Source organism: Gorilla gorilla, chromosome 7, assembly GCF_029281585.2.
Source record: "Gorilla gorilla gorilla isolate KB3781 chromosome 7, NHGRI_mGorGor1-v2.1_pri, whole genome shotgun sequence".
Lineage (NCBI taxonomy): Eukaryota > Metazoa > Chordata > Mammalia > Primates > Hominidae > Gorilla > Gorilla gorilla.
Genome location: NC_073231.2, coordinates 27500952 through 27523494, shown reverse-complemented (window position 1 = coordinate 27523494; position 22543 = coordinate 27500952). Strand labels below are relative to the sequence as shown.

At 47.7% G+C, this 22543-nt stretch overlaps 1 protein-coding gene across 3 annotated transcripts; it reads right to left on the bottom strand.

Annotated features, from left to right (window-relative positions):
- Positions 1 to 229: 229 nt before the first annotated feature.
- Positions 230 to 22543, bottom strand: R3HCC1 (R3H domain and coiled-coil containing 1). 3 transcript variants are annotated; one of them, XM_019032305.3, is made up of 8 exons: positions 22524 to 22543; positions 7857 to 7984; positions 7338 to 7475; positions 6032 to 6623; positions 4969 to 5141; positions 3133 to 3203; positions 1630 to 1725; positions 230 to 542 (listed from the first exon to the last, which is right to left on the bottom strand). In XM_019032305.3, the coding sequence occupies exons 4-8, from the start codon at positions 6308 to 6310 to the stop codon at positions 412 to 414; spliced, it is 750 nt and encodes a 249-aa protein (XP_018887850.1). In that variant the 5' UTR covers positions 6311 to 6623; positions 7338 to 7475; positions 7857 to 7984; positions 22524 to 22543; the 3' UTR covers positions 230 to 411. The 3 variants fall into 3 exon arrangements, with proteins under 3 accessions (XP_018887850.1, XP_055204914.1, XP_055204915.1); XM_055348939.2 differs by lacking the exon at positions 22524 to 22543 and adding an exon at positions 20367 to 20437; XM_055348940.2 differs by lacking the exon at positions 22524 to 22543 and adding an exon at positions 20367 to 20425 and having other exon boundaries at positions 230 to 1050.

Below are 22543 nucleotides of genomic sequence, written 5' to 3'. Positions count from 1 at the left end.
AGGCCAGAAGGCTGGATACCTGAACTGCCAAAGGAGTGTGGGCAGGTGCTACACAGCAGGTGCAACCCAGCTCCCAAAATTGGGCAGGCTCTGCACAGAGGCCCTGCAGGCCCAGTGGGGATCCTCCCGGCTAAGCTCCTCAAGTGACCTTCCTTCAGCAGCTGCCCGCCTGCACTGCAAGGTGGAATAGCACCCCCTAGCGTCCCCTACAGACCACATTTCAAAGGGATCACATTAGAACAACGTGAGTTTTTATTTTTTCTCCATTTCTGGGACTAAACTAAAGCCCACCACACCCCATGGTGAAGCTCGAGGGTGGTGCGGGGCTGCTCTGGCGTCTGTGAAGGCTTATGGTGTTGGGGGCACCAGCTACGTCGGGACGCAGATCCAGGCCAGTTGGGTCTCCAGGCCTCAGGGCGGCAGCGGACCCCGGACAGCAGGCCGCTCTTTCTTTTTGTGTTGGAGTCCCAGGGCCCGAGCCACCAGCCGCCGGGCCACAGTCACATTTGTCTGTGGCCTCTCCTTCACCAGACGCAGGAGTTCTAGAAGGAAAACCCCACGGTGGGGACCTAAACACAAGGTCGTGGCTGCCTCTCCCCCAGCAACACAGCAGCCGTACAAGCCATCAGAGCCAGCCTCTCATGTGACACGTGTGGGGCCTCGGCCCAGCTGTGCCCGTGGTATGGCCGGATGCTCATGAGAGGGGGCTGACTTAGGGATCCTGGCCCCCCAGGGGATGCTGACCCAAACTTGTCGCCTCTCCATGCCCTTGTTTCTCTGTCTCTACAGTGAGGGGGCTGAGGGGTTCATCCTGCACACCTCCCTGCTTTTTAGGGTCCTTTGGGAGGGGTATCAAGTCAGGATCGAACACCCAGAGCTCACAGACCTATGGACAGGATATTTATTGTTCCAAGAAACCCTGGACCATGTTGGCTACGTAACCACCCACGAGAGCACAGCCGGCCTCGGCAAGCCTCTTGCAGGTCCATTTTACTAGTTGCTACTTGGAAGTCACGGAAAACTCGTGTCTAAAATCTCCCACCGTGGTTTCTGGAAGTAGAAGGGGAAAAGGAGGCGCTATAACGGTTATCTGGTACCTTCTATGTGCCCTCAGGGCTCCAGGCAGGTATGCCAGGCTCTCATTCAATCCTTCAGACTGAAGAGTCTGCTTATTTTACAGAAGAAGAAACCAACTCACACACTGAGAGACTTCCTCAGTGTCACTGAGACCAACTGAAGTAACTGACAGAGCCATTTGGGGGTCCCGGAGTGGACCCCAAAGCCCAGGCCCTTCCCGGCCCTATGGGATACGGTTTCCAGGGCCCTTCAGAAGAAGGACCAAGCTTTTCCCTGTGCCCAGAAGAGGGTATGAGCAGGAGAGCCTCCCTGCACAGCAGCTGGCAGATGCCACTCCCCAAGGGAGACCCCTGCCCCAGACCCCCCTAGGCCTACTAGGGAAGGGGAACACAGCCCCACTGGCTACTGCAGCCCAGGGCTCCGAAAGAGCAGAGAAGTCAAGAGGGAAGAATTAACAGAGGGGAAGACCCTGCCCAAACCAGACACACACACACGCACACACGCACACACGCACACACAGCCTCCCTATTCAGGGACATCCACTTTCCTTACTTGGCCTCTGCAAGGCTTTGAGCTTTGACTGCTTGGTTCCCTGCGTGAGGGGCCGGATCTTGAGCACCGAGAACTCCCGGGTCAGGGCTTCAGCAGCTGTGGAAAGAAAGCAGGCATGGAGCCACTCCCTCCTCCTCAGGATCCCGTGGCACACCCACCACCCCGAACCCATGCAGCCGTGTTGTGCACCTATTCAAAGCTCAGGGCAGGGCTGCTCCGACACCGCCCTGGATGGGCAAGAGACGACTGCCGCCTGCTTGCCTTGTCCCCCAGAGGCCCACAGGCCTGCACAGGGACACCTGCGCTCAGAGGACACTCCCACCCCAGGCTGGTCAGGGAGAGCACTGGTGAGGCTGTGATTCTGGCATCAGAAGAGGCGGGCTCCCAGTTTCCAAAGCCCCAGGGCTAAACACAACCTCTCCCCCTTTCACCACTCAAGACCCTCCAGGGAACATGCGTTCACTGCCCTGAGTCATGCCTGGTGTTGCAGCACCCCGACTATTTACAGAGTATGGCAGAGCAGAGCTGGGAGAGGCTTCAGGTCCAAGCTGCCCACTGTTCTACAGAAGAGGAAACTGGAGCAAGGGAAACTGAAGCAAGGGAACCCTGCTCTCACCATAGTCTGTGGAGATCAGAACGCCATGGCCAACCCCAGCCACAGCTCATTCCTCTCGCAGCACAGGGCAGCCTCTTGGCCTCCCTCCCTGCCTTCCTTTCCACAATCTCCCTCTCTGGGGTTTGAGACCCCACCCTGCCCTGTTCCCTCCCTAAATGCTGCCCCCTCCCTCCTGAGGACTGGGCCCCAGCAGCAATGGCGCTCCCAGGCCCCAGCTCGGGTTTTCAGAAGGCTGTTTCTGGGAAGACCAGTAAAGGGGGCGTGGCGCGGGTAACTATAAATTATACCAAATGTAAGCACGGTGGTGTGGCAAGGCAATGCAGGCAAGTGACTGAGGGAGACAGGAGCACTGGAGTCATGAGGCAGTGTGGTGCCCCGAGCTGTGACACTGAGAGGCTGTGTAACTTGGAGTGTACCCCTGACACTCTGGGACCCTTAAGTCTCTCCAGCTGTACAATGGAGGTAACCTGACCTACATCTTGAGGCTGAAGCGAACATCGAGTAAGAATGTGTCTACTTGAACCATATGAAATCTCCAGAATTCAAATGCTTTTGGCCGTTAAAGCAGCACTTTGCTGTGGTTTCATTTAACACAGGGACATCCGTTGGGCTTGGCTCGTGACCTTCCTCAGCAAAGGTCGCCTGAATCTGATGCCTTTTCATTGAAAGCATTAACACAATAGGAAGGGCTTCTTCATTAAGGCGCATTACTATCGGCCAGAGACCGCTCAGCTCCCCCTGGGTTTTAGGCTGGGAACAAAACCCCCAGAGCCCACTGGCTCAGCTGAGCCTGCGCCCAGGAGATGGTGGCCTCTACCCAGGGAACCAAGGGTCCTCCCTCTCAACAGGGATCCGAGCAAGGACTGGGCCCACTGGGGGTGCCTTACCTGAGGCCAGGCAGGGAAAGATGCCGAGTGCGTGAGTATCATCCACCCACTGAATCCTGAACCCCTTCTCTCTGTGCGGGGAGAGAGGAGACAGCACATTCAGGAAAGCAAGCAGTCAAACTCCTCTTCGAATCCCGCAGCCACACCCCCTCGCCTCCAGCCCGTAGATGCCACCAGCCCGAGGCAAGGTCCCATCTCTTCTGGGACGGAGACAACCATTTGCAGCAAATTTCCTCTGAAGCCCATATGGTCGGCTTCAGAAAGACAAATGTCACTCCTGTCAATGTCAGGCAGGTCACCAGTTTCTAGAACTAAAGAAGCCAGGACTCAAAGAGCTCATATGGCACGACACCAAGGAGGAAGAGACTCTTCCCCAGGCCTGTCTCAGCCCAGCCAAGGCCATGGTGTCTGAGGCTGGGGAAGAAAGGGTTTCTGTGGTGGGGGAGGGGTATAGGACCTCAAACCAGCAGGGCCACCATGCTCCTGTCAGCTTTATTCCTATTGCTCAGGAAGGTGCCACCTACCCTGCAGCTTGTGAGAGGCCTAAGGCAGTGTGGCCCCACCCGGGCAGAGAAAGGCACAGGGGCCCCAGCCCGGCTGCACCATCAAGGTAGAGAACAGAAGAGCAGAACGTGTTGCCCCTAGCCACCCCTTCGGCTCTCCTGCTCAGGAGCAGAGCACAGCGGAAGGCTTTAGGAAGCAGAGTTAACAATGGCCACGTGGAAAGGGGTTTTTGTTTTTATTTTTATTTTTTTTTGAGAGGGAGTCTCGCACTGTCACTCGGGCTGAAGTGCAGTGGCACAATCTCGGCTCACTACAAGCTCCACCTCCCGGGTTCACACCATTCTCCTGCCTCAGCCTCCCGAGTAGCTGGGACTACAGGCGCCTGCCACCACGCCCAGCTAATTTTATTTTTTTGTATTTTTAGTAGAGACAGGCAGGGTTTCACCGTATTAGCCAGGTTGGTCTCGATCTCCTGACCTCATGATCCACCCTCCTCAGCTTCCCAAAGTGCTGGGATTACAGGCGTGAGCCACCGTGCCCAGCCACAGAAAGGGGTTTCTAAAAGCCTAGGCAGAGCTGGGCACGGTGGCACATGCCTGTAGTCCCATCTACTTGGGAGACCAAGGTGGGAGGATCACTTGAGCCCAGGAGGTTGAGGCTGCAGCAAGCTGTGATCACACCACCGCACCCCTGCCTGGGCAAAAGAGCAAGATCCTGTCTCAAAAAAAAAGAGGAGAAAGAAAGCCTGAGCAGGAACAAAGAAGGGGAAGGGGAGAAGGCAAAATGAGAAAAAAAAAGGAAAAGAAAAAAGAAGGAAAGACAGGAGGATGGATCTAAAGGCATGTGGGGAAGCTGAGGAGGAGTGAAGTCGTGTCTCAATACAGCTTCTGGCCACCATTCCGACCTCCACTCTGCCCCAGCAGGCTGCTCAGTGCACCCTAGAAACAGTTCCCACATGGAGCTGGCCCGTAGCCTGCTGGAGACACACTGAGCAGCCGCTAGGAGGCAGGCAAGAGGAGAAGAGGAGGCTGCCATGTCCCTTGAGACTGAGGGAGGGCGCATGGCATCCTGGCAGGCGTGTGGCCATGCAGGGGGGCAGCCCAGGTCTAGGGCCTGCAGGGTGTGCCTACAACCAACAAATCAGTGCTCTCTTTCCCGAGGGACGGCCGGCAGGGAGAACTGCCCAGGAATACAGAGCCCAGGCAACACACCCACTTTCTGTCTCTCTTGCTGAAGCATTAGGCGCTGGGTGTGGGGCAGGCAAGCACCCCCAGCTACAGAGAAGTACCCTAGCTCCTCTCTGAAGGCAGCACCTCCCCAGCCACCACTCACTGGAACTCAGAAAACGTTGCCAGCAGGTCCTCCGTCTTGAGCGCTGGTTCGAAATCATAGATCTCTACCACGTGGGCAAGGTCCTTCTCTCCAGGCAGCTCCTCCACAAAGGAGGACGTGTCCAAATGGATCTTCTCTATCTGAATCTCCTTCTTCGTCAGGTTGTCTGTGATCTAGGAGAGATCGGACCCTTAGCAAGGGGAGCTTGGACACGCAGAGCTCCCAAACCACTAGCCCACGTGCTGAGAGCTCTGCAGGGAGAAGGGGCCCACCTGGCAAAAGTCTGGGAAAGGCAGCAGCAGGCAGACTGGGCTGCAAGGTCAAGACGTCAAGACGCGTGGGTTTTACGGGACGGCACTTACTTGTATGGAGTCCCCACTAAGTGACTGGCAATTACACACATAATGTTCCATAGAATCCTGAAAACTGTATTCTAGAAAGCTGTTTTACAGATGGGGAAACTGAAGGCCCAAGAGTTAAGTAATTTTTCCCAAAGTGCAAAGTCAGTAAGAGGCAGAGCTGGGCAAGTCCAAGAACTTTCCCGCCCCTACTAGTGATGTGATATTTGGCAGGTCTGTGGTCTGCATTCTTCATGTATAAAATAGCCATAAAAGATGCCACCCTCCCAACTGAACCCACAGCCAGTCTCGGGGCAGTCGCACAGTCCCAAGAAAACAAGATTTATAAGATAAAACTTCAGGCTAAAGAGTAATTTCCATGACTGGCATCCGTAACACAAGACGATGTACTTGCACACACAGTCCATCTCCATGACCTAGTGAAGGCTGTATTATCAACTGGTTTTAGTTTCAGATGAGGAAACTGAGACTCAGCAAAACAAAATAACTTGCCCAGGGTCAAGCAGCAACTACATGGCTGGGCTGGGACCCAAATCCACACCTCATCTCCTGAGTTCCCTAAGGAATCCCTGTCACCCAACACCCAGCCCTACCTCCCTTTGCACATCCCCTGCTCTCCACACCATAACCCTTGGTCCCCATCCACCCACGGCCACACCCACCTCACCTCCGCCCTCCCTTTTTGGGCTCAAGAGCCTCATCACCTCCTGCAGCAGCTCACTGTAATCGTCCTCCGAGCAGCTGCTGGGGCCATCCTCTTCGTCCTCTTCCTCCTCTGCCACCAGCCTCTTCTCCAACAGACTCTCCTTCCCCTCTTCCAGGTCTAGCTGCAGGGTGGACCCAAACCGTGTGGCCATCTCCACCACGTCTCCCTTCCCTGACTGACTCTCAGGCCCTGGAGGCTCAGGGCCAACAGGGTCCAGCAGTGGCTCATTCTCACACCTTTGTCCTGGGCCCTTTAGGTCCTCTGTTCCCTGAGTCATCAGCACAGGGAGTCCCTGATCAGAGGTGGGGTCTCCAGCACCAACATCTCCAGGCTCTTCTGGGTCCCTGCCAGCTGGGGCCTCTCTCTTGAGCACCGAGGTAGAGGTCAGCCCCCATTCTTCCTGCCTGCGCAGCACCCGGGGCACATACAAAGGCTGGTCAGGCTTGCGTCCACGATACCACCGGCCAGCCCGGGCACCTCGGGGAACCGCAGCTGCTCCTTGGTTGGAGATGGGCCGAGGACCGTGGTACTTGCTGGGGCAGGAGGCAGGAGCGCGGCAGGGGCCAGAGAGGCCATCCGAACTGGGTGCCCTGGAGCAGGAATGGGAGGAGGTAATCAGAGTGTGTAGGGGCCCAAAGGAAAATGATTTACTAGAGCCACTTGTCATTCAGGAGAGACATTCAGGTCAGCATTAGGCAAAAACCACAGCCAAAATGACCCTCGAAAATCCCTTAGGAAGGCATCACAGTGGAGGCTGTCACTTTTGAATGAGCCCAGAGCAGCCAGCTTGCCCTCTAGTGCTGTGATCCAAATTAAAGATAAGTCCATCTTCAGTTACACACCAGGGGAGGTAAGCTCTTGCATTTAAGAAGTATGCTATCAGAAAAACATGTCACTTCAAACACTAGGATCACAGTCATTAAAGTGAGATGCTCACTGTCAGACGCACATGGGAACAGAGGGGACCAAAGCCCAGCAGGTGCTTTTCTGGTCTCTGTGGGGCACAAGCTCACTGAGAGGAATGCTAGGGAGGCCCCCCACACACACCCACTACTTAAACAGATCTCTCTCTCTCTTTTGGCCCAACCATATAGCTGATTTTGCCAAGTGAATTCCACAGACTGCATATCTGGCTCCACTGTTGATGCAAAAGGCAGCCCTGGCTGAGCGGCTGCGGCTAGGAATGGCAGCAGCAGGGGGTCCCAGCCCTGGTTCCACCCAGCCCTGCCCTTCCAAAGGCTGACCAGCTAGCTGGCCACCCACACACCACCTCTGCAGGCACTTCAAGGTGGGAGGCTACACACCTGATGTCCTGGTGACAGATGACCGTCCTCCTCTTCCAGCCCTCCCCAACGGAGAAGCTGCTCAAGAGATCAAAATTCTCTGCTGTTCTATGGATCAGGTACCGGAGGCGACTGGAGAGTGGGGGGAAAAGAAGAACCCTGGGGAGGGAGGGGAAGAAGTGCTGAGCAGGTGTCCAGGGCCTGGCCCCTACCAGGTCCACTCCCAGGTTAATCGCGGATTAACACTGGGCTCCCTTCTGCCCCTCTGGGTCCCACATGGACTGCAAAGGATCTGAGCATAGAGAGAGGTGATCGCAGGGACCCACAGGTCCCATCCCCAATCCCTGTGCCGGGGCCCATCAGTCTGGGGGTGATGCTCAGAATTACAAAGATGCAGCTAAAAGAGGCAGCTGGCGTTATAAAAACTAAAGGCCAAGGTCAGAGCCAGCTGCCAGGCACCACCTGGGGGAAGGCACACAGGCGGCTCGGAACCCTGCCCTTCCCAGCAAGGCGGCACCCTCGCCCCTCACATGAGCCTACTTTGACAGCTGCTTCTGCAGCAGAAAGCGGTCCAGTTCCTCCTGGATCCGGTGGACGAAGTCATTCTCGGCTGAGGAGAGGAAGACACCGTCCAAGCAGAGAAGGGCCAGGGTGACAGGTGGGAGAGCCTGTAAGAGAGACGGGCAGGGCCGGGAATCAGAGCACAGACCCCCGGATCACCCGCGACCCCGCAACGCCGGCACCGAAAGGGCCTTATAAACCCTCTGGTCCAAGGCTCGGTGGCGGGGAAGTGACGCCAGGGACCCCCGGCAAGTCAGGGGTCAGGGAAGGGGTCTCCCGGCTCCTGCCCAAGGCTCTCGTCCCCGCCTGCGGTCGGATGCTGAGGGTGGCTCCACACCCTGCGCTGCGCTCCTTCCCGGGGCTCAGGGGGGCCTGCTCCGCGCAGCCCAGCTGCTCTTTCCCAGCCGGGAGCCCGGGGGTCGGGACGACCACCCCCCCAGTGCTGCTGCACTCACCGCGGCCTCTCGGCGCGTCGCAGCCGCCCTCGGCGTCCCCAGGGGCCAGCACGCCCGAGCGCCCTAGAGAGACCCGGGCCGCTGCAGAGACGCAGCGCCACCGCGTGGCCTGGGGGAGGTAACGCAGAAACGGGAGAGGGCGTGTTCTTGTCACCTATTGGGAGGGGACGCACCTGCCACTAACACAAACCGCTTCTCCTAAAGTGACACGACTAGCTTTCATATTCATGGCAAAACCGAGACCCAGAAAGGTGAAATAACTTGCCTCAAGTTGCACAGATGGTACATTCCAGAGTCTTACTTTGAGCAAAGATAGGTCTGATTCCAAGATGGGCTCTTTTCCTTTTTTCCTCCATGTTGGCATAGTCTTGTAAGATCAATTAAGTTCAACAAACACTTTTGTTCAGCTACTATTAGGTTGGTGCAAAGTAATTGTGGTTTTGCTAGTAAGTAAAAAACCGCAATTACTTTTGCACCAACCTAATAGCACTGTATGCTACCTAGCGGCGGTGCTAGGGTTTCCCATTCATTGTTCCCCTCCCCAGGGACCTAACAGAGGAATAAAGAGGAAGGAAGTTTCTGAGCACCAGATATTTCAGCACTGTTGCCCATCATTGCCCTTCCTTCTCCCGCATTGATGTAACCTGTAAAAAGGTCTAATTCACGCCACAGTGGCACTGACAAGGCGTGCTAGCCTTGTGGGTTACTGGGTTGGGCAGCCACTATCACAGTGATTTGCAGCTCAGCAGCTTGTGCTACTCTGCTCCATCCAGAAATAATTCTAGCGTCCACCTTAAATGGGGCTTAAAATTCTTGCCATCAGACAGCCTGTGGGATGGATGATTATAATCTAGGAGACCAGGGTTGAAATCGTTCTGCTCCCTGAAAGTAATTAAAATGCAATCCCTTGGTCACTCTGAATCCGGAAGCACTGACCTAAGGGCACTTAAGACCTAGGTTTGGTCAGGGGTGGGGCAGTCTGAGTGGGCTCTGACATAAAGCACAGGCGGGATGGGGGAGGGAGGGCTGTCCCTCAAAAAGCTGACTGGGAGAAGTGGCTTGGGGATGGAGAAATGGAGAAAAAATTAGATGCATTTTGCTGTCTCACAATTTTTTCCAAAGCATTTCTAAAAACGACAGTGGCATTATATTATATTACAAAACCTATCTTTCCAGATACCCAGCAAGAAGAATAAAAAATGACCTAGAATAAAGACAAAACCAAAGTGCAGAGAGAACTCAGGGAGCTGAGTCATGAATTTCCTTTCTGGGCATGGTTGTGAGAGGAGCTTCAGGAGATCTGACAGGTCCCCAGTCCCTAGACTGGAGGGCGTTCAACTCCTGGGGAAAAAGGATGAGCAGAGAGCACCCGTTTGGATTCTGGTTCCACCAGCCCTACCCACACTCCACGCTGGCTTAATGGAAGTGGGAGCAGGCCACACCATGGCATTGTTTTGTCTGCCCAGGGTCCCTGGACTAGGCAGCGTGAGGCTGAGAGGCAAGTCCACTTAGCACCACATGCTGTCTCTGAAAACAGAGGCCCAGCTTTTCGACAAAGTGGCTGTACCTCCCCAAAATGGAGGAACAAACCCAAAACCCAGGAAGCAAGCCATGTCCCCACCTCTTTAGAGCTGGGTCATGGTATTGAGGTGTTCAACCAATTCATAGGGACAAGCTCCGGGGGAAGGCTGTCCAGGAATCTAGTTTCTACCAAACCCTCTTTAGGCAACTCTGAGGTTAAACAGGAAAAAAGGTATCAGTGTCCAGGTCTCCATCGTGGGTGGATGTTATCTAGAGATTCCTAGATAAACCGGGAAGGGAGTCAAAGCACATCTACCCACACCTTTGAGGGCAAACAGCAGATAAGGTAGAATGGTCCCCATTCAAAGGTGAGTAAATGCAACAAAAGCAGCACAAAGGATGGGCGGAATTTCTACTGAAAGAAAGAAAGAAAAAGAAAGACAGACAGAAAGAGAGAGAGAGAGAGAGAGAGAGAGAGAAAGAAAGAAAGAAAGAAAGAAAGAAAGAAAGAAAGAAAGAAAGAAAAAAAGAAAGGAAGGAAGGAAGGAAGGAAGGAAGAAAGAAAGGAAGAGAAAGAGAAAGCAAGAAAGCAGAGCAGGGAACAGATACAGGATAAGAATATTTTGGAAGACTCTCTGGAGAAAACAAGAAATTTCCAGTTAATAACTGCTTCACACTCTCAAGGAAGTCAAAGCCTGATTTCCAAGTTCAATGGGTAAGCCATGAATTGAGATGAAAGAGAACTGTCAGAGCTATGGAAAGACGTGAAAGAGGCAATCATGTTCATCATCAAACCAGCAAAGCTAGAGTCAACAATGCTGAAAACAAATCAGTGATATGGAGTAAAGGCTTACAAAAATCAAGATAGTTACTACTTATTGACATAAAGTTTGCCAAACAAATTGCACTTTAGTGGGGCCGGGCGCTGTGGCTCATGCCTGTAATCCCAGCACTTTGGGAGGCTGAGGCGGGCGGATCACGAGGTCAGGAGATCGAGACCAACCTGGCTAACACAGTGAAACCCCGTCTCTACTAAAAATACAAAAAATTAGCTGGGCGCGGTAGCGGGCGCCTGTGGTCCCAGCTACTCAGGAGGCTGGGGTAGGAGAATGGCGTGAACCCGGGATGCAGAGCTTACAGTGAGCCGAGATCGCACCACTGCACTCCAGCTTTGGCGACAGAGCAAGACTCCATCTCAAACAAACAACAAACAAACAAAAAAACAAATTGCACTTTAATCTTTGTAGCAGCCCTCTCAGATGAAAATTGTTAACCTTATGGTATGCAGATAAACAGAGGTTTAGCCAAGGGAGACCCAGAGAGTTGGAACTCAAACCCAGATCTAGCCTGTCAACCACCTGCTCTTGAACACTGCAAGGTGAAGACTCTCCAACTTTAGCATGTCATTAAAATTGTCTTTTTTTTTTTTTTTTGAGACAGTCTCACTCTGTCACCCAGGCTGGAGTGCAGCGACACAATATTGGCTCACTGCAACCTCCCGGGTTCAAGCAATTCTCCTGCCTCAGCCTCCCGAGTAGCTGGGACTACATGCATGCACAACCACGCCTGGCTAAATTTTGTATTTTTAGTAGAGACGGGGTTTCACTATGTTGGCCAGGCTGGTCTCGAACTCCTGGTCTCAGGTGATCTGCCCACCTCGACCTCCCAAAGTGCTGGGATTATAGGCATGAGCCACTGTGCCCAGCCTAGAATTGTCTTAATCCTGTGGCCAATAGCCAGGCACCAAAGTCAGGGGTTAAATAAATTAGATGTACCTTATCAGTGGGAGAAGCAGGCTGGGTGTGAGCTATAGAATTTTACCCAAAATGGGAGGTATGATTGAAAGATTATGAAAGGATTGAATCCAGGGCACATGCGGTTGCAAATGGCCTCAGCTGAGGGGATGAACCTGGAGTCCCCCGCTGCCACAGTGACCCTAAATGACAAGCCAGCACACTCTCCTTGCCATGGGCAGGATCACCTTGGGCACCTGCAGCTCTGAAGTCTGTGTTTGAGTCTAACAACTCCTCACTCTAAGCAACCACAGCCTGCCTGAAAAGGTAATGAATACAGGCATTGAATTGTCCATGCAGTAACCTCAGCCTGTTTGAGAAGACAAATTGTTCTCTTCATGCTTAAGTGTCTTTCCATCCCAGGAAAGTTAGGTTTATGAATATCCAGTTTATGTTTGTTATTTGACATCATTGTAATGTTCACATGTGTTTGGCATATTAGTGAAATCTGTCTAATACATTAGGTAGTGATTCAATTTTAAAAGTAAAATGGATCTCAGGCTTACAGTTTTAAATGGGCAGACATAAAAGAATTTGATGAAGTTGTAAATACTATTATAATACTAAAGAGAACTAGATTTACAGTATTTTAAAATCAGTGAGGGTTGTTGAGTATGGCACATAGGAAGGTCTTGCTTCATAGCTGCTGGGTGATCCATTTAATGTGTTTTAAAAGGAAATCAAGACTTGGTAGAAGATGGAAAAAACATACTTTTTCCTATTCCTTCCACTAAATACAACTAAACTTCCTGGATATCATATGTAAAACAAGCATAAGAAGACTCTGAAAGGTGGAGAGAAGAAAGCAGGTCAGCTAGCGACCTCACGGCTCAAGGAATGACAAAGTGCTAAGTTTTCTGGGTTTTCTTTATCCCCTAAATCACCAGACTTGCAGCTTGAGGAAGCCAGAAACTCAACAATACCAATGGATACAGACTAAATAAACACAAAAGTAACCCTCCAAAAGCAAAATCCCAATAAAAACCCTCTTTATCCCAGTAGGAAATGGGTGAGGAAAGGGGCAGCCAAGCAAGACAGAAAACACTGCAAAAATGACTGGTCTACCCTAGCCAGACAGCGTCCCCAGCCACATGAACATGGGCCAAGGGGAAGCCTAGGTTGTCGCCCTCACCAGGTTGTAATGAGCACCACAACCTGTCCACCAGGACGAGGTCAGAAAAGGCCAAGTAGCAGCTGGGATTTTCAATCCCTCCAGGCACTAATGAGCCTCGCCCCTTGCAAAGTCGGTAGAGACCCCTAGAGAACCTGGACTTCCACCCCTTACCCGGCAATAACAAAACTCCCTTCCCACTCCACCTTGAGGTGGCATTAGAGGAGGTCTAGCTGACAGTAGGGCTTTTACCACCACCTAGTAATCAAGAGGCCACCTTACCTTCTTGATGTTAGTGCAGGCCACATGAGGAAAAACGACAAGGCGCTTCTACCCCTCCCAGATAGGAAGGCATCTGTGGAGGTCTAGTGGGGACCCAGAACTCCCACTCCCACCCAGCAGTAATGAGGAACCCCCATTCAGGTGTCAAAGGAAGCTGCATGGAGAACCTAGACTTTAAATCCCACCTGACAGTAACAAGGCTTGCCCCCCATTCCTCTGCTTGGGTAGTGTCGGAGAAAGACAGCTGAAACAGAAGGTACAAGTAAGATCCAGCATCTCATAACACCTAAGATGTCCAGCATTCAACTAAAAATAACTATGATACCAAGAACTAGAAAGATCTCGGACTCAATAAAACAGACAATCAATAGATACTAGCTAGCACTGAGATGCCAGAAATGTTAAATTATCTTACAAAGATTGTAAAGCAGCCACAATAAAAATGCTTTGACAAGCAATTATGACCACCCTTGAAACAAATGTAAAAATAGTTTCAGCAAAGACCTGAAAGATATAAAGAGCTAAAAAGAAATTTTAGAATTGAAAAATGCAATCACAAATAAAAAGCTCAGTAGCAAAATGGAAGTGGAAAAGAAAAGAAATAGTGTATTAGTCTGTTCTTATGCTGCTAATAAAGACATACCCAAGACTGGGTAATTCATAAAGAAAAAAAGGTTTAATGGACTCACAGTTCCACATGGCTGGGGAGGCCCCACAATCATGGTAGAAAACAAAGGAGGAGCAAAGCATGTCTTACATGGTGGCAGGCAAGACAGCAAGTGCAGGGGAACTCCCATTTATAAAACCATCAGCTCTCAGGAGACTTATTCACTATTACGAGAACAGCATGGGAAAGACCCACTCCCATGATTCAATTACCTCCTACCGGGTCCCTCCCATGACACTTGGGAATTATGGGAGCAACAATTCAAGATGAGATTTGGGTGGGGACACAGCCAAACCATATGAAACAGTGAACTGGGAAATAGAACAATAGAAATCACCAGTCAGAACAACAGAGAGAAAATAGACTGAAAACAAAAATGAACAGAGCCTAAGGGACCCACGGGACTATAACAAAAAGATTTAACATTCTTGTGATTGGTCACCCCAAAAGAAAGGAGAAAGAGGGTGAGGTTAATAAAGTACTCAGAGAAACAATGGCTGAAAACTTTCCAAATTTGGAAAATAAACCAACAGATTTAGAAAGCTATGTGAACCTGAAACAGTACAAAACCAAAGAAATCCATGCCAAGATGTAGCATTATTAAATTTCTGAAAATTAATGGCAAAAGAAAAAAAATTGAAAGCAGCCAGAAAAAAAAACAAAACAAAAACCTACTTTACTTCACCTATGAGGAAAAGCTATTTGAATGACTGTCGATTTCTCATCAGAAACCAGAAGAACAAAAGAAACGGTATAAGATTTTGAAAGTGCCAAATGAAAACAACTGCTAACCCAGAATCCTATATCCCATGAAAATATGCTTCAGCAATGAAGAGAAAATCAAGGTATTCTCAGATGAAGGAAAACTAAGAGAATTTGTTGGCAGGAGACCTATCGTAAAAGAATGGCTAAAAGAAGTTCTCTAAACAGAAACAGTTTTTTAAAATATTTGAATATCAGGAAGGAAGAAAGAACAAAGTAGGCAAAAATATGGCTAATTATAATAGACTTTTTTCTCTTCTTAATCTTCTACATTATGTTTGCTAGTTAAAAAATATAACTTTAATGTGGTTCTAAATGTATGTCAAGAAAATATTTAAGACAATTATAAATGGGGGAAGGTAAAAGGATGTAAAGGGAGGTAAGCTTTCTGGACTTCACTCAAACTGGTAAAATGACAACACCAAAAGATTGTGATAAGTCATGTAATACCTAGAGCAACCACTTAAAAAGGATATAAATAGATATATTTTTGAAAGTAATAGACAAAGCAAAAAAAAAAACAACAAAGAAAAAAAGAAAAATCAAAGCAAAATTCTAAAAGAAATTTTCAAGTAACCCACAGGAAAACATGAAAACAGAAAATTGAAAAACACAACAAGCAGAAAAGAAAATAGCAGACTTATACTCTAACATATCAATAATTACATAAAATGTAAACATTCCAAATATACCAATTAAAAGACAGAGGTTGGAATAGTCGTGTAAAAAGACAAAATTAAATATGTGTTATCTGCAAGAAGCTCATTTCAAATACAATATAGGCAGGTTGAAATTTTAAAAATGCAAAAAGATCTATCATGCAAACATTAATTAAAGAAAAGCAGGAGAGGCCATATTAATATCAGATAAGGTAGACTTAGAAACACAGAAAATTACAAGAGACAGAGAGGGACATTATACAATGATAAAAGAATCTATTTACCAAGAAAACAGCAGTCCTAAATATATAAGCATCAAACTGAACTGCAAAGTATGTAAAGCCAAAACTCAGAGAATTCAAAGGAGAAGTAAATAAATCTATAATTACAGTTAAAGACTTTCTCAACAATGGACAGGACAACTAGACAGAAAACAATCAACAAAGATATAGAAGAAATCAATAATACCATTAATAAACAGGATCTAATCAACATGTATAGAACATTCCAGCCAACAACAGCAGAATACACATTCTTTTCAAGTGCGTATGTAACATACTCCAAGGTGGCTAATATCCTGGACCATAAAGCAAACCTCAACAAATTTAAAAGAATTGAAATTATACAGAGTGTGCTCTCTGATCACAATAGAGTCAAACTAGCGATAAATAACAGAAAGGTAGCTAGAATGTTCCCAAACACTTGGAAACTAAACAACATACTTCTAAACAATCCATCAGTCAAAGAGAAAGTCCTGAGGAAAATAAGAAAATTCACCGAATAAAATGAAAATGAAAATAGACCTTATCAAAATTTGTGGGGCACAGGTAAACAGTGCTAAGATGAAAATTTGTAGTATAAATACATATAATAGGAAAAAAAGAAAAGTCTCAAATCAAAAGAAAAAGATCAAAATAGACCTAAAGAAAGGAGAAGGAAGAAAATGTTAAAAAGAGCAGAAATCAATGAAATTGAAACAGAAAAGCAGTAGAAAAAAATCAACAACAAAAGCTGGTTCTTTGAAAAGATCAGTAACATTAATAAACCTCTAATAAAACTGACATAAAAAAAGAGAGAAGACACGAATTACAAATATCAGAACTGAAGCAGGGGATATCATTACAGACCTTGCAGACAGCAAGTCGGATAAGGAACTTTACATACATTCATTTGACAACTTGGTGAAAATATCCAATCCTAGAGTGCTACTTAGTCATTCCATTTATATAAACTTTTTGAAAAGACAAAATTTTGGAAATGGAGAATAGATTAGAGTTTGCAAGGGTCAGGAACAGGGAGTAGTGAGTGGCAGGGTGTGTTGGGGAGATTGACAGAGTAAGATTAGTAAATTGCAGTGATGTCAATATCTTGGTTGTGATATTATACTACAGCTTACAAGATGTTACCATTGGGGGAAACTGGGTAAAAGGTACTTGGGATCTCTCTGTATATTTCTCACAATTGCATGGAACTCTAAGTTTCTCAGTAAAAATTTCAATGGAAAAAGATCAAATATATCAAATTTATAAATACAGTTGAAATGTTTAATAATAAAACTGGGACCAAATGTTTAAGTGAAATTTGTTCTGTCACCTTAAGTTTGTCAAAGTTGTTCTCATTTTATAAACAAATTAGATATATAAATAAAATTATAATATTTATAAATTAAAATTTAAAACAGAGTAAAAACTAGGTATTTAAATTTGTTATTTTTATAAACTAATATAACTTAAAATCTGAGTAACTAAAGTCTTTTGTGAACAAAAGCCACTCTCAGACATGAAAAGCTCCACATAGGGGCCAGGCTCAGTGGCTCAGGCCTGTAATCCCAGCACTTTGGGAGGCCGAGGCGGGCGGATCACGAGGTCAGGAGATCAAGACCATCCTGGCTGACACGGTGAAACCATGTCTCTACTAAAAATACAAAAAAATTAGCCGGGCGTGGTGGCGCGTGCCTGCAGTCCCAGCTACTTGGGAGGCTGAGGCAGGAGAATGGCGTAAACCTGGGAGGTGGAGCTTGCAGTGAGCCGAGATCACGCCACTGCACTCCAGCCTGGGTGACAGAGCGAGACTCCGTCTCAAAAAAAAACAAGAGAAAAAGAAAAAGAAAAACTCCACATAGAAAATTACATGGAATTCAAAGAAAAGGCCAAAGGGATTAAAGCAGTTAGACAAAAACATAAATACAGGGGCATACACTGGAGATTTAACACATGGACAATTAGTATACCTGAGGAAAAAAACAAAATTACAGGAAAAAGAAATTAAATGCAGGCTGAGCACGATGGCTCATACCTGTAATCTCAGCACTTTGAGAGGCCAAGGCAGGAGGATCACTTGAGCCTAGGAGTTCAATACCAGCCCTGACAACAGAGTGACTCCCGTCTCTGCCAAAAATTTAAAAAATTAGCCAGGCATGGCCGGGCACGGTGGCTCACGTCTGTAATCCCAGCACTTTGGGAGGCCGAGCCGGGCAGATCACGAGGTCAGGAGATCGAGACCATCCTGGCTAACACGGTGAAACCCCATCTCTACTAAAAATACAAAAAAAATTAGCTGGGCGTGGTGGCGGGCACCTGTAGTCCCAGCTACTCGGGAGGCTGAGGCAGGAGAATGGCATGAACCCAGGAGGCTGAGCTTGCAGTGAGCCTAGATCGCCACTGCACTCCAGCCTGGGCAATAGAGCGAGACTCCGTCAAAAAAAAAAAAAAAAAATTAGCTAGGCATGGTGGCGCATGCCTATAGTCTCAGCTACTTGGGAGGCTGAGGTGGGAAGATCGTTTTTGCCTGGGAGGTTGAGGCTGCAGTGAGCTGTGGTTGTGCCACTGTACTCCAGCTTAGGTGACAGAGTGAGACCCTGTGTCTCACACAGACACACACACACACACACAAAATGTTAAATACAACAATATTTTATTAAAACAAAAGAAAATGTGAATCTACAGATTAAAATGGTGTTCTAGAAAATAAATATATAAATAAAAGGTTGATCCAGATTATGGTAAAAATATTTTCTCTGAGAATTAAAAAAATGAATTTTGATTTAGGCAAAATTCAAAGGAAAAAAATTAAGTGGCTGATAGATTTTCCTAGCAACTCATCTGCCAGAAAGCAATGGAACAATATCTGTAGAATTTTAGATGGAAAATGTTAAGACTGGAAAATTCTATAAACTGTGATGGCAATAGAAAGATATTCTCAAACCTGCAGTCACATTCTGCCAAGAGAAATGGAGTGATGCTGGCCTGTCAGGTGGGGATGCCAGGCCATACTGGCAGACACTGTGTAGGGACAGCCTGCCACGTGTACTGCACAGCTTTACTCAAAAGACATCTTGCAAAATCCACAGATAACTTTTTTTTTTCTCTAGTGACCTCTTCAATCTCTTCCAGAACAGATCACCCAGACTAGCCTCTTTGATAGCCTCCAGCTAATCATTAGAAAAATCACCCTGCCTAGGCTGGCACCTTTTTCTTCTGTCTTTATAAATCCTCCCACTGGTTGGTTTGTTTATTTATTTATTTAGGTCTTTGTCCCTTGGTAAGAATCTAATGTCTGTCTCCTCGGTGTGCTTGTGAATTAGTTACCCAGCTCATGAAATATTTCTGAGTTATGCTTTGAGATTCACAGTCCTTCCTGGAAAGCCACTGGAAGACATGGTCCCCACAACCAAGAGATGAATTCAAATAAATGACTCACAAGCTGGGATGACCTGGGAGAAGAGACCTTGTGCTAAATAATTCATTTACTTAAAACATTCAATTAACTTAAATAATCAGAGCAACAAAATGGTATACAAATATTATAAATCTTGAAAGGAAGACTATAGAATGTAAAAACAAAAGCAATTTAATGCCATAAACTGGGACAGGAACCCCAGAGTACATTCCAAAGTATGGTGGGGAGGAGAAGAGGCGTATAACTATGTCAAAGTCAGTAAATGCTATGTTTTCCAAATAATTGCCAGAAGTTAGGGAAGTTGGTTAAGAAAGAAACACTGCCCATATAGAAAAATATAACTGGGGAGGGAGAGGAAGCCAGAAAAAAAAAAAAAATAACACCAAAGTGTTTCAAGCAAACCAGACGTGGGATAATTCAATTATATTACAAACATTAAAATGGATTAAAAAGAGGCCGGGCATGGTGGCTCATGCCTGTAATCCCAGCACTTTGGGAGGCCAAGGCGGGCGGATCACTTGTGGTCAGGAGTTCAAGACCAGCCTGGCCAACATGGCAAAACCCTGAGTGTGGTGGCTCACGTCTGTAATCCCGCTACTGGGGAGACTGAGGCACGAGAATCGGTTGAACCCAAGAGACAGAGTTTGCAGTGAGCCGAGATTGCGCCACTGCGCACTCCACCCTGGGTGACAGAGAGAACGTTTCAAAAAGCGAAACATTATTATATGTTCTTTACCCAACTCACAGTTAGAACAACTCTATGCAAATTCATTTAAGGATCTAAATAAAATGATCAAAACACCACACACGGCTAAATGGAGAAGCACAGAGGAACCATATTCACTTCAGGACAAGTCAAGGCTATGTACCCATGCCTCTAGTGTTTACCTTTTTTTAAAGAGGTACTAGCAAAAGCAAATTGACAAAAAGACATAAAAACTGGAAAGTTTAGACATTTGAGGTGATCAACTTCTCATTGTTTGCAGAATATTTGTGTTTTTGGTGGTTTTTGTGTTTGTTTGTTGTTTGTTTTTGAGACAAAGTCTCCCTCTGTCACCCAGCCTGGAGTGCAGTGACATGATCGTAGCTCACTGTAACCTGGACTCCTGGGCTCAAGCCATCCTCCTGCCTCCGGTAACTGGAACTACAGATGCACACCACCACACCCGACTAATTTTTGTATTTTTTGTAGAGACGGGGGTCTCACTATGTTGCCCAAGCTGGTCCTGAACTCCTGGCTCAAGCCATCCTCCCGCCTCAGCCTCCCAAAGTGCCGGTATTACAGGCATGAGACACCACACCCGACCTTTGATTTTTTTTTTTTTTTAACCTAAAAAATCCAAGAAAATCAACTAAGAAACTCTTATAAGCCACAGCTGTTTCCAGAAGTGAAGACCATTCTGGAGCCAAGGCGGTGGGAGTGATAAAAGGGCAGAGAAAGGCAGAGATGGTGGAGAAAGGGCCAAAACTAGAGAGGGAAAGTGGGAGAGAGGGGAGGGTGTGGAGGTGCAGGGGCTGGTGGGAGAGGGGAATGGGTCATCTTCCCTAGTTCTCACTCTACCTGATTAGCCTGTGTGTACGCCATGCCAGCCAGGAGAGTCCCCGCCACACCCCCCAAATCTCTGACACTTTTGTTGTCCCTCAGTTCCCAGGAGACCTCAACCTCTCCAGAGTTCTAGCCTCTTCTTAAAGGGCAGAGTCATGGGAACTCAGATGGAGTGAGGGGATCTCCTGTGAAGGTCTCCTTACTATGAAATGACTTTGCAGAAACTTGGACACTACCTCCAAATGCAGATTTATGGCCCGGCGTGGTGGCTCATGCCTGTAATCCCAACACTTTGGGAGGCCGAAGCAAGGATATTACCTGAGGTCAGGAATTCGAGAGCAGCCTGGCCAACACGGTGAAACCCTGTCTCCACTAAAAATACAAATTAGCCGGGCGTGTTGGTGGGTGCCTGTAATCCCAGCTACTCAGGAGGTTGAGGCAGGAGAATTGATTGAACCCAGGAGGCAGAGGTTGCAGTGAGCCAAGATCGTGCCACTGCCCTCCAGCCTGGGTGACAGAGTGAGACTCCGTCTCAAAAAGTAAAATAAAATAAAATAATTTTTTTAAAAATCCAGATTTATTTTCCCTAGCTCGAAAGCCAACCTCACATCGAGCCTGTCTGTGGCCACATTGGGGCCCAAGGGGATGGAGGAAAAATAGATACTAAAAATGAATATTAAGCCTTTGTAACAGCATAAAAAGTACCTATGTTTAAAAGTTTAAAGGTTATGAAAAAAAATGAAACAAAATTGATCTCATTTACTAACCAAAAGGCAATAGAGGCTGGGCACAGTGTCTCATACCTGTAATCCCAGAACTTTGGGAGTCGGAGGCAGGCGGATCACTTGAGGCCAGGAGTTCAAGACCAGCCTGGCCAACATGGTGAAACCCCATGTTTACTAAGAATACAAAAATTAGCCAGGTGTGGTGGTAGGCATGGCATCTGTAATCCCAGCTACTCAGAGGCTGAGGCAGGAGAATCGCTTGAACCCGGGAGGCGGAGGTTGCAGTGAGCTGAGATTGAGCCACTGCACTCCAGCCTGGGTGACAGAGCCAGGCTCCGTTTCAAGGAAAAAAAAAAAAAAAAAAAAGGCAATAGAAAAGACAGTGAAGGAAAATATACCGAAATGTGGGCAGTGGTTGTCTCTGAGTGCTATGATGATCGGTTGTTTCCTCTTTAGACTCCTGCTCTTTTCACATAAAATTGTCTGTAATGTATGTATCCAAATGTATATCTCTATAGTGCATGTATAATATAGGCATGTGATTTTCATAAGCTGCAGGATATACCTATTTTTTATTCTTCCCAAATCATTCAAAGTAGCACTACTTGCAAATTTGGCAAAATTTTGAAAATTTATTAACTCAGCAAACACTTCTTTTTTTTTTTTTTTTTTTTTTTGAGACGGAGTCTCGCTCTGTCACCCAGGCTGGAGCGCAGTGCTGCGATCTTGGCTCACTGCAAGCTCCGCCTCCTGGGTTCGCGCCATTCTCCTGCCTCAGCCTCTCGAGTAGCTGGGACTACAGGCGCCTGCCACCACACCCAGCTAGTTTTTTTGTATTTTTAGTACAGACATGGTTTCACCGTGTTAGCCAGGATGGTCTCGATCTCCTGACCTCGTGATCCACCCACCTTGGCCTCCCAAAGTGTTGGGATTACAGGTGTGAGCCACCTCGGACGGCCTAACTCAGCAAACATTTTTTAAAGTGACCCTCCCTTAATTGCAAAGTGCACTGATTTCCACCCTCCCCAGCGCAGTCCCATTGGGCAGGACATGATGTCACTAAAGTCACTAGGGCAGTGTCCGCCCAGCCCAGGTCCTGGGGAGGGCTAGGGTTAGCATCCTCATTAATTGGGCTTCTACTGTGCACCTGGCACTTTACATCCATTACCCCATAGAATCCCCAGGGAAATCCCTCAAAGTAGGTGTTATTACCCCAGTTTACAGACATAAAAATTGGGTCCCAATATTAATGTGCTACTAAACAGCAATGCTGTGCTTCCAACCGACGTGAACATCCCAAAGCTTGTGCTCAATTCCAGTGATTTCCAACAGTTACTAGCTGTGGAATCCTCTGCTCAAATATTACCCTAGTGAATGAGCTTGCCAGGGATGCCATACCAAAGTGCACAGGCTGGGTGGCTTAAACAACAGAAATCTATTTTCTCACCGTTCTAGAGACTGGAAGTC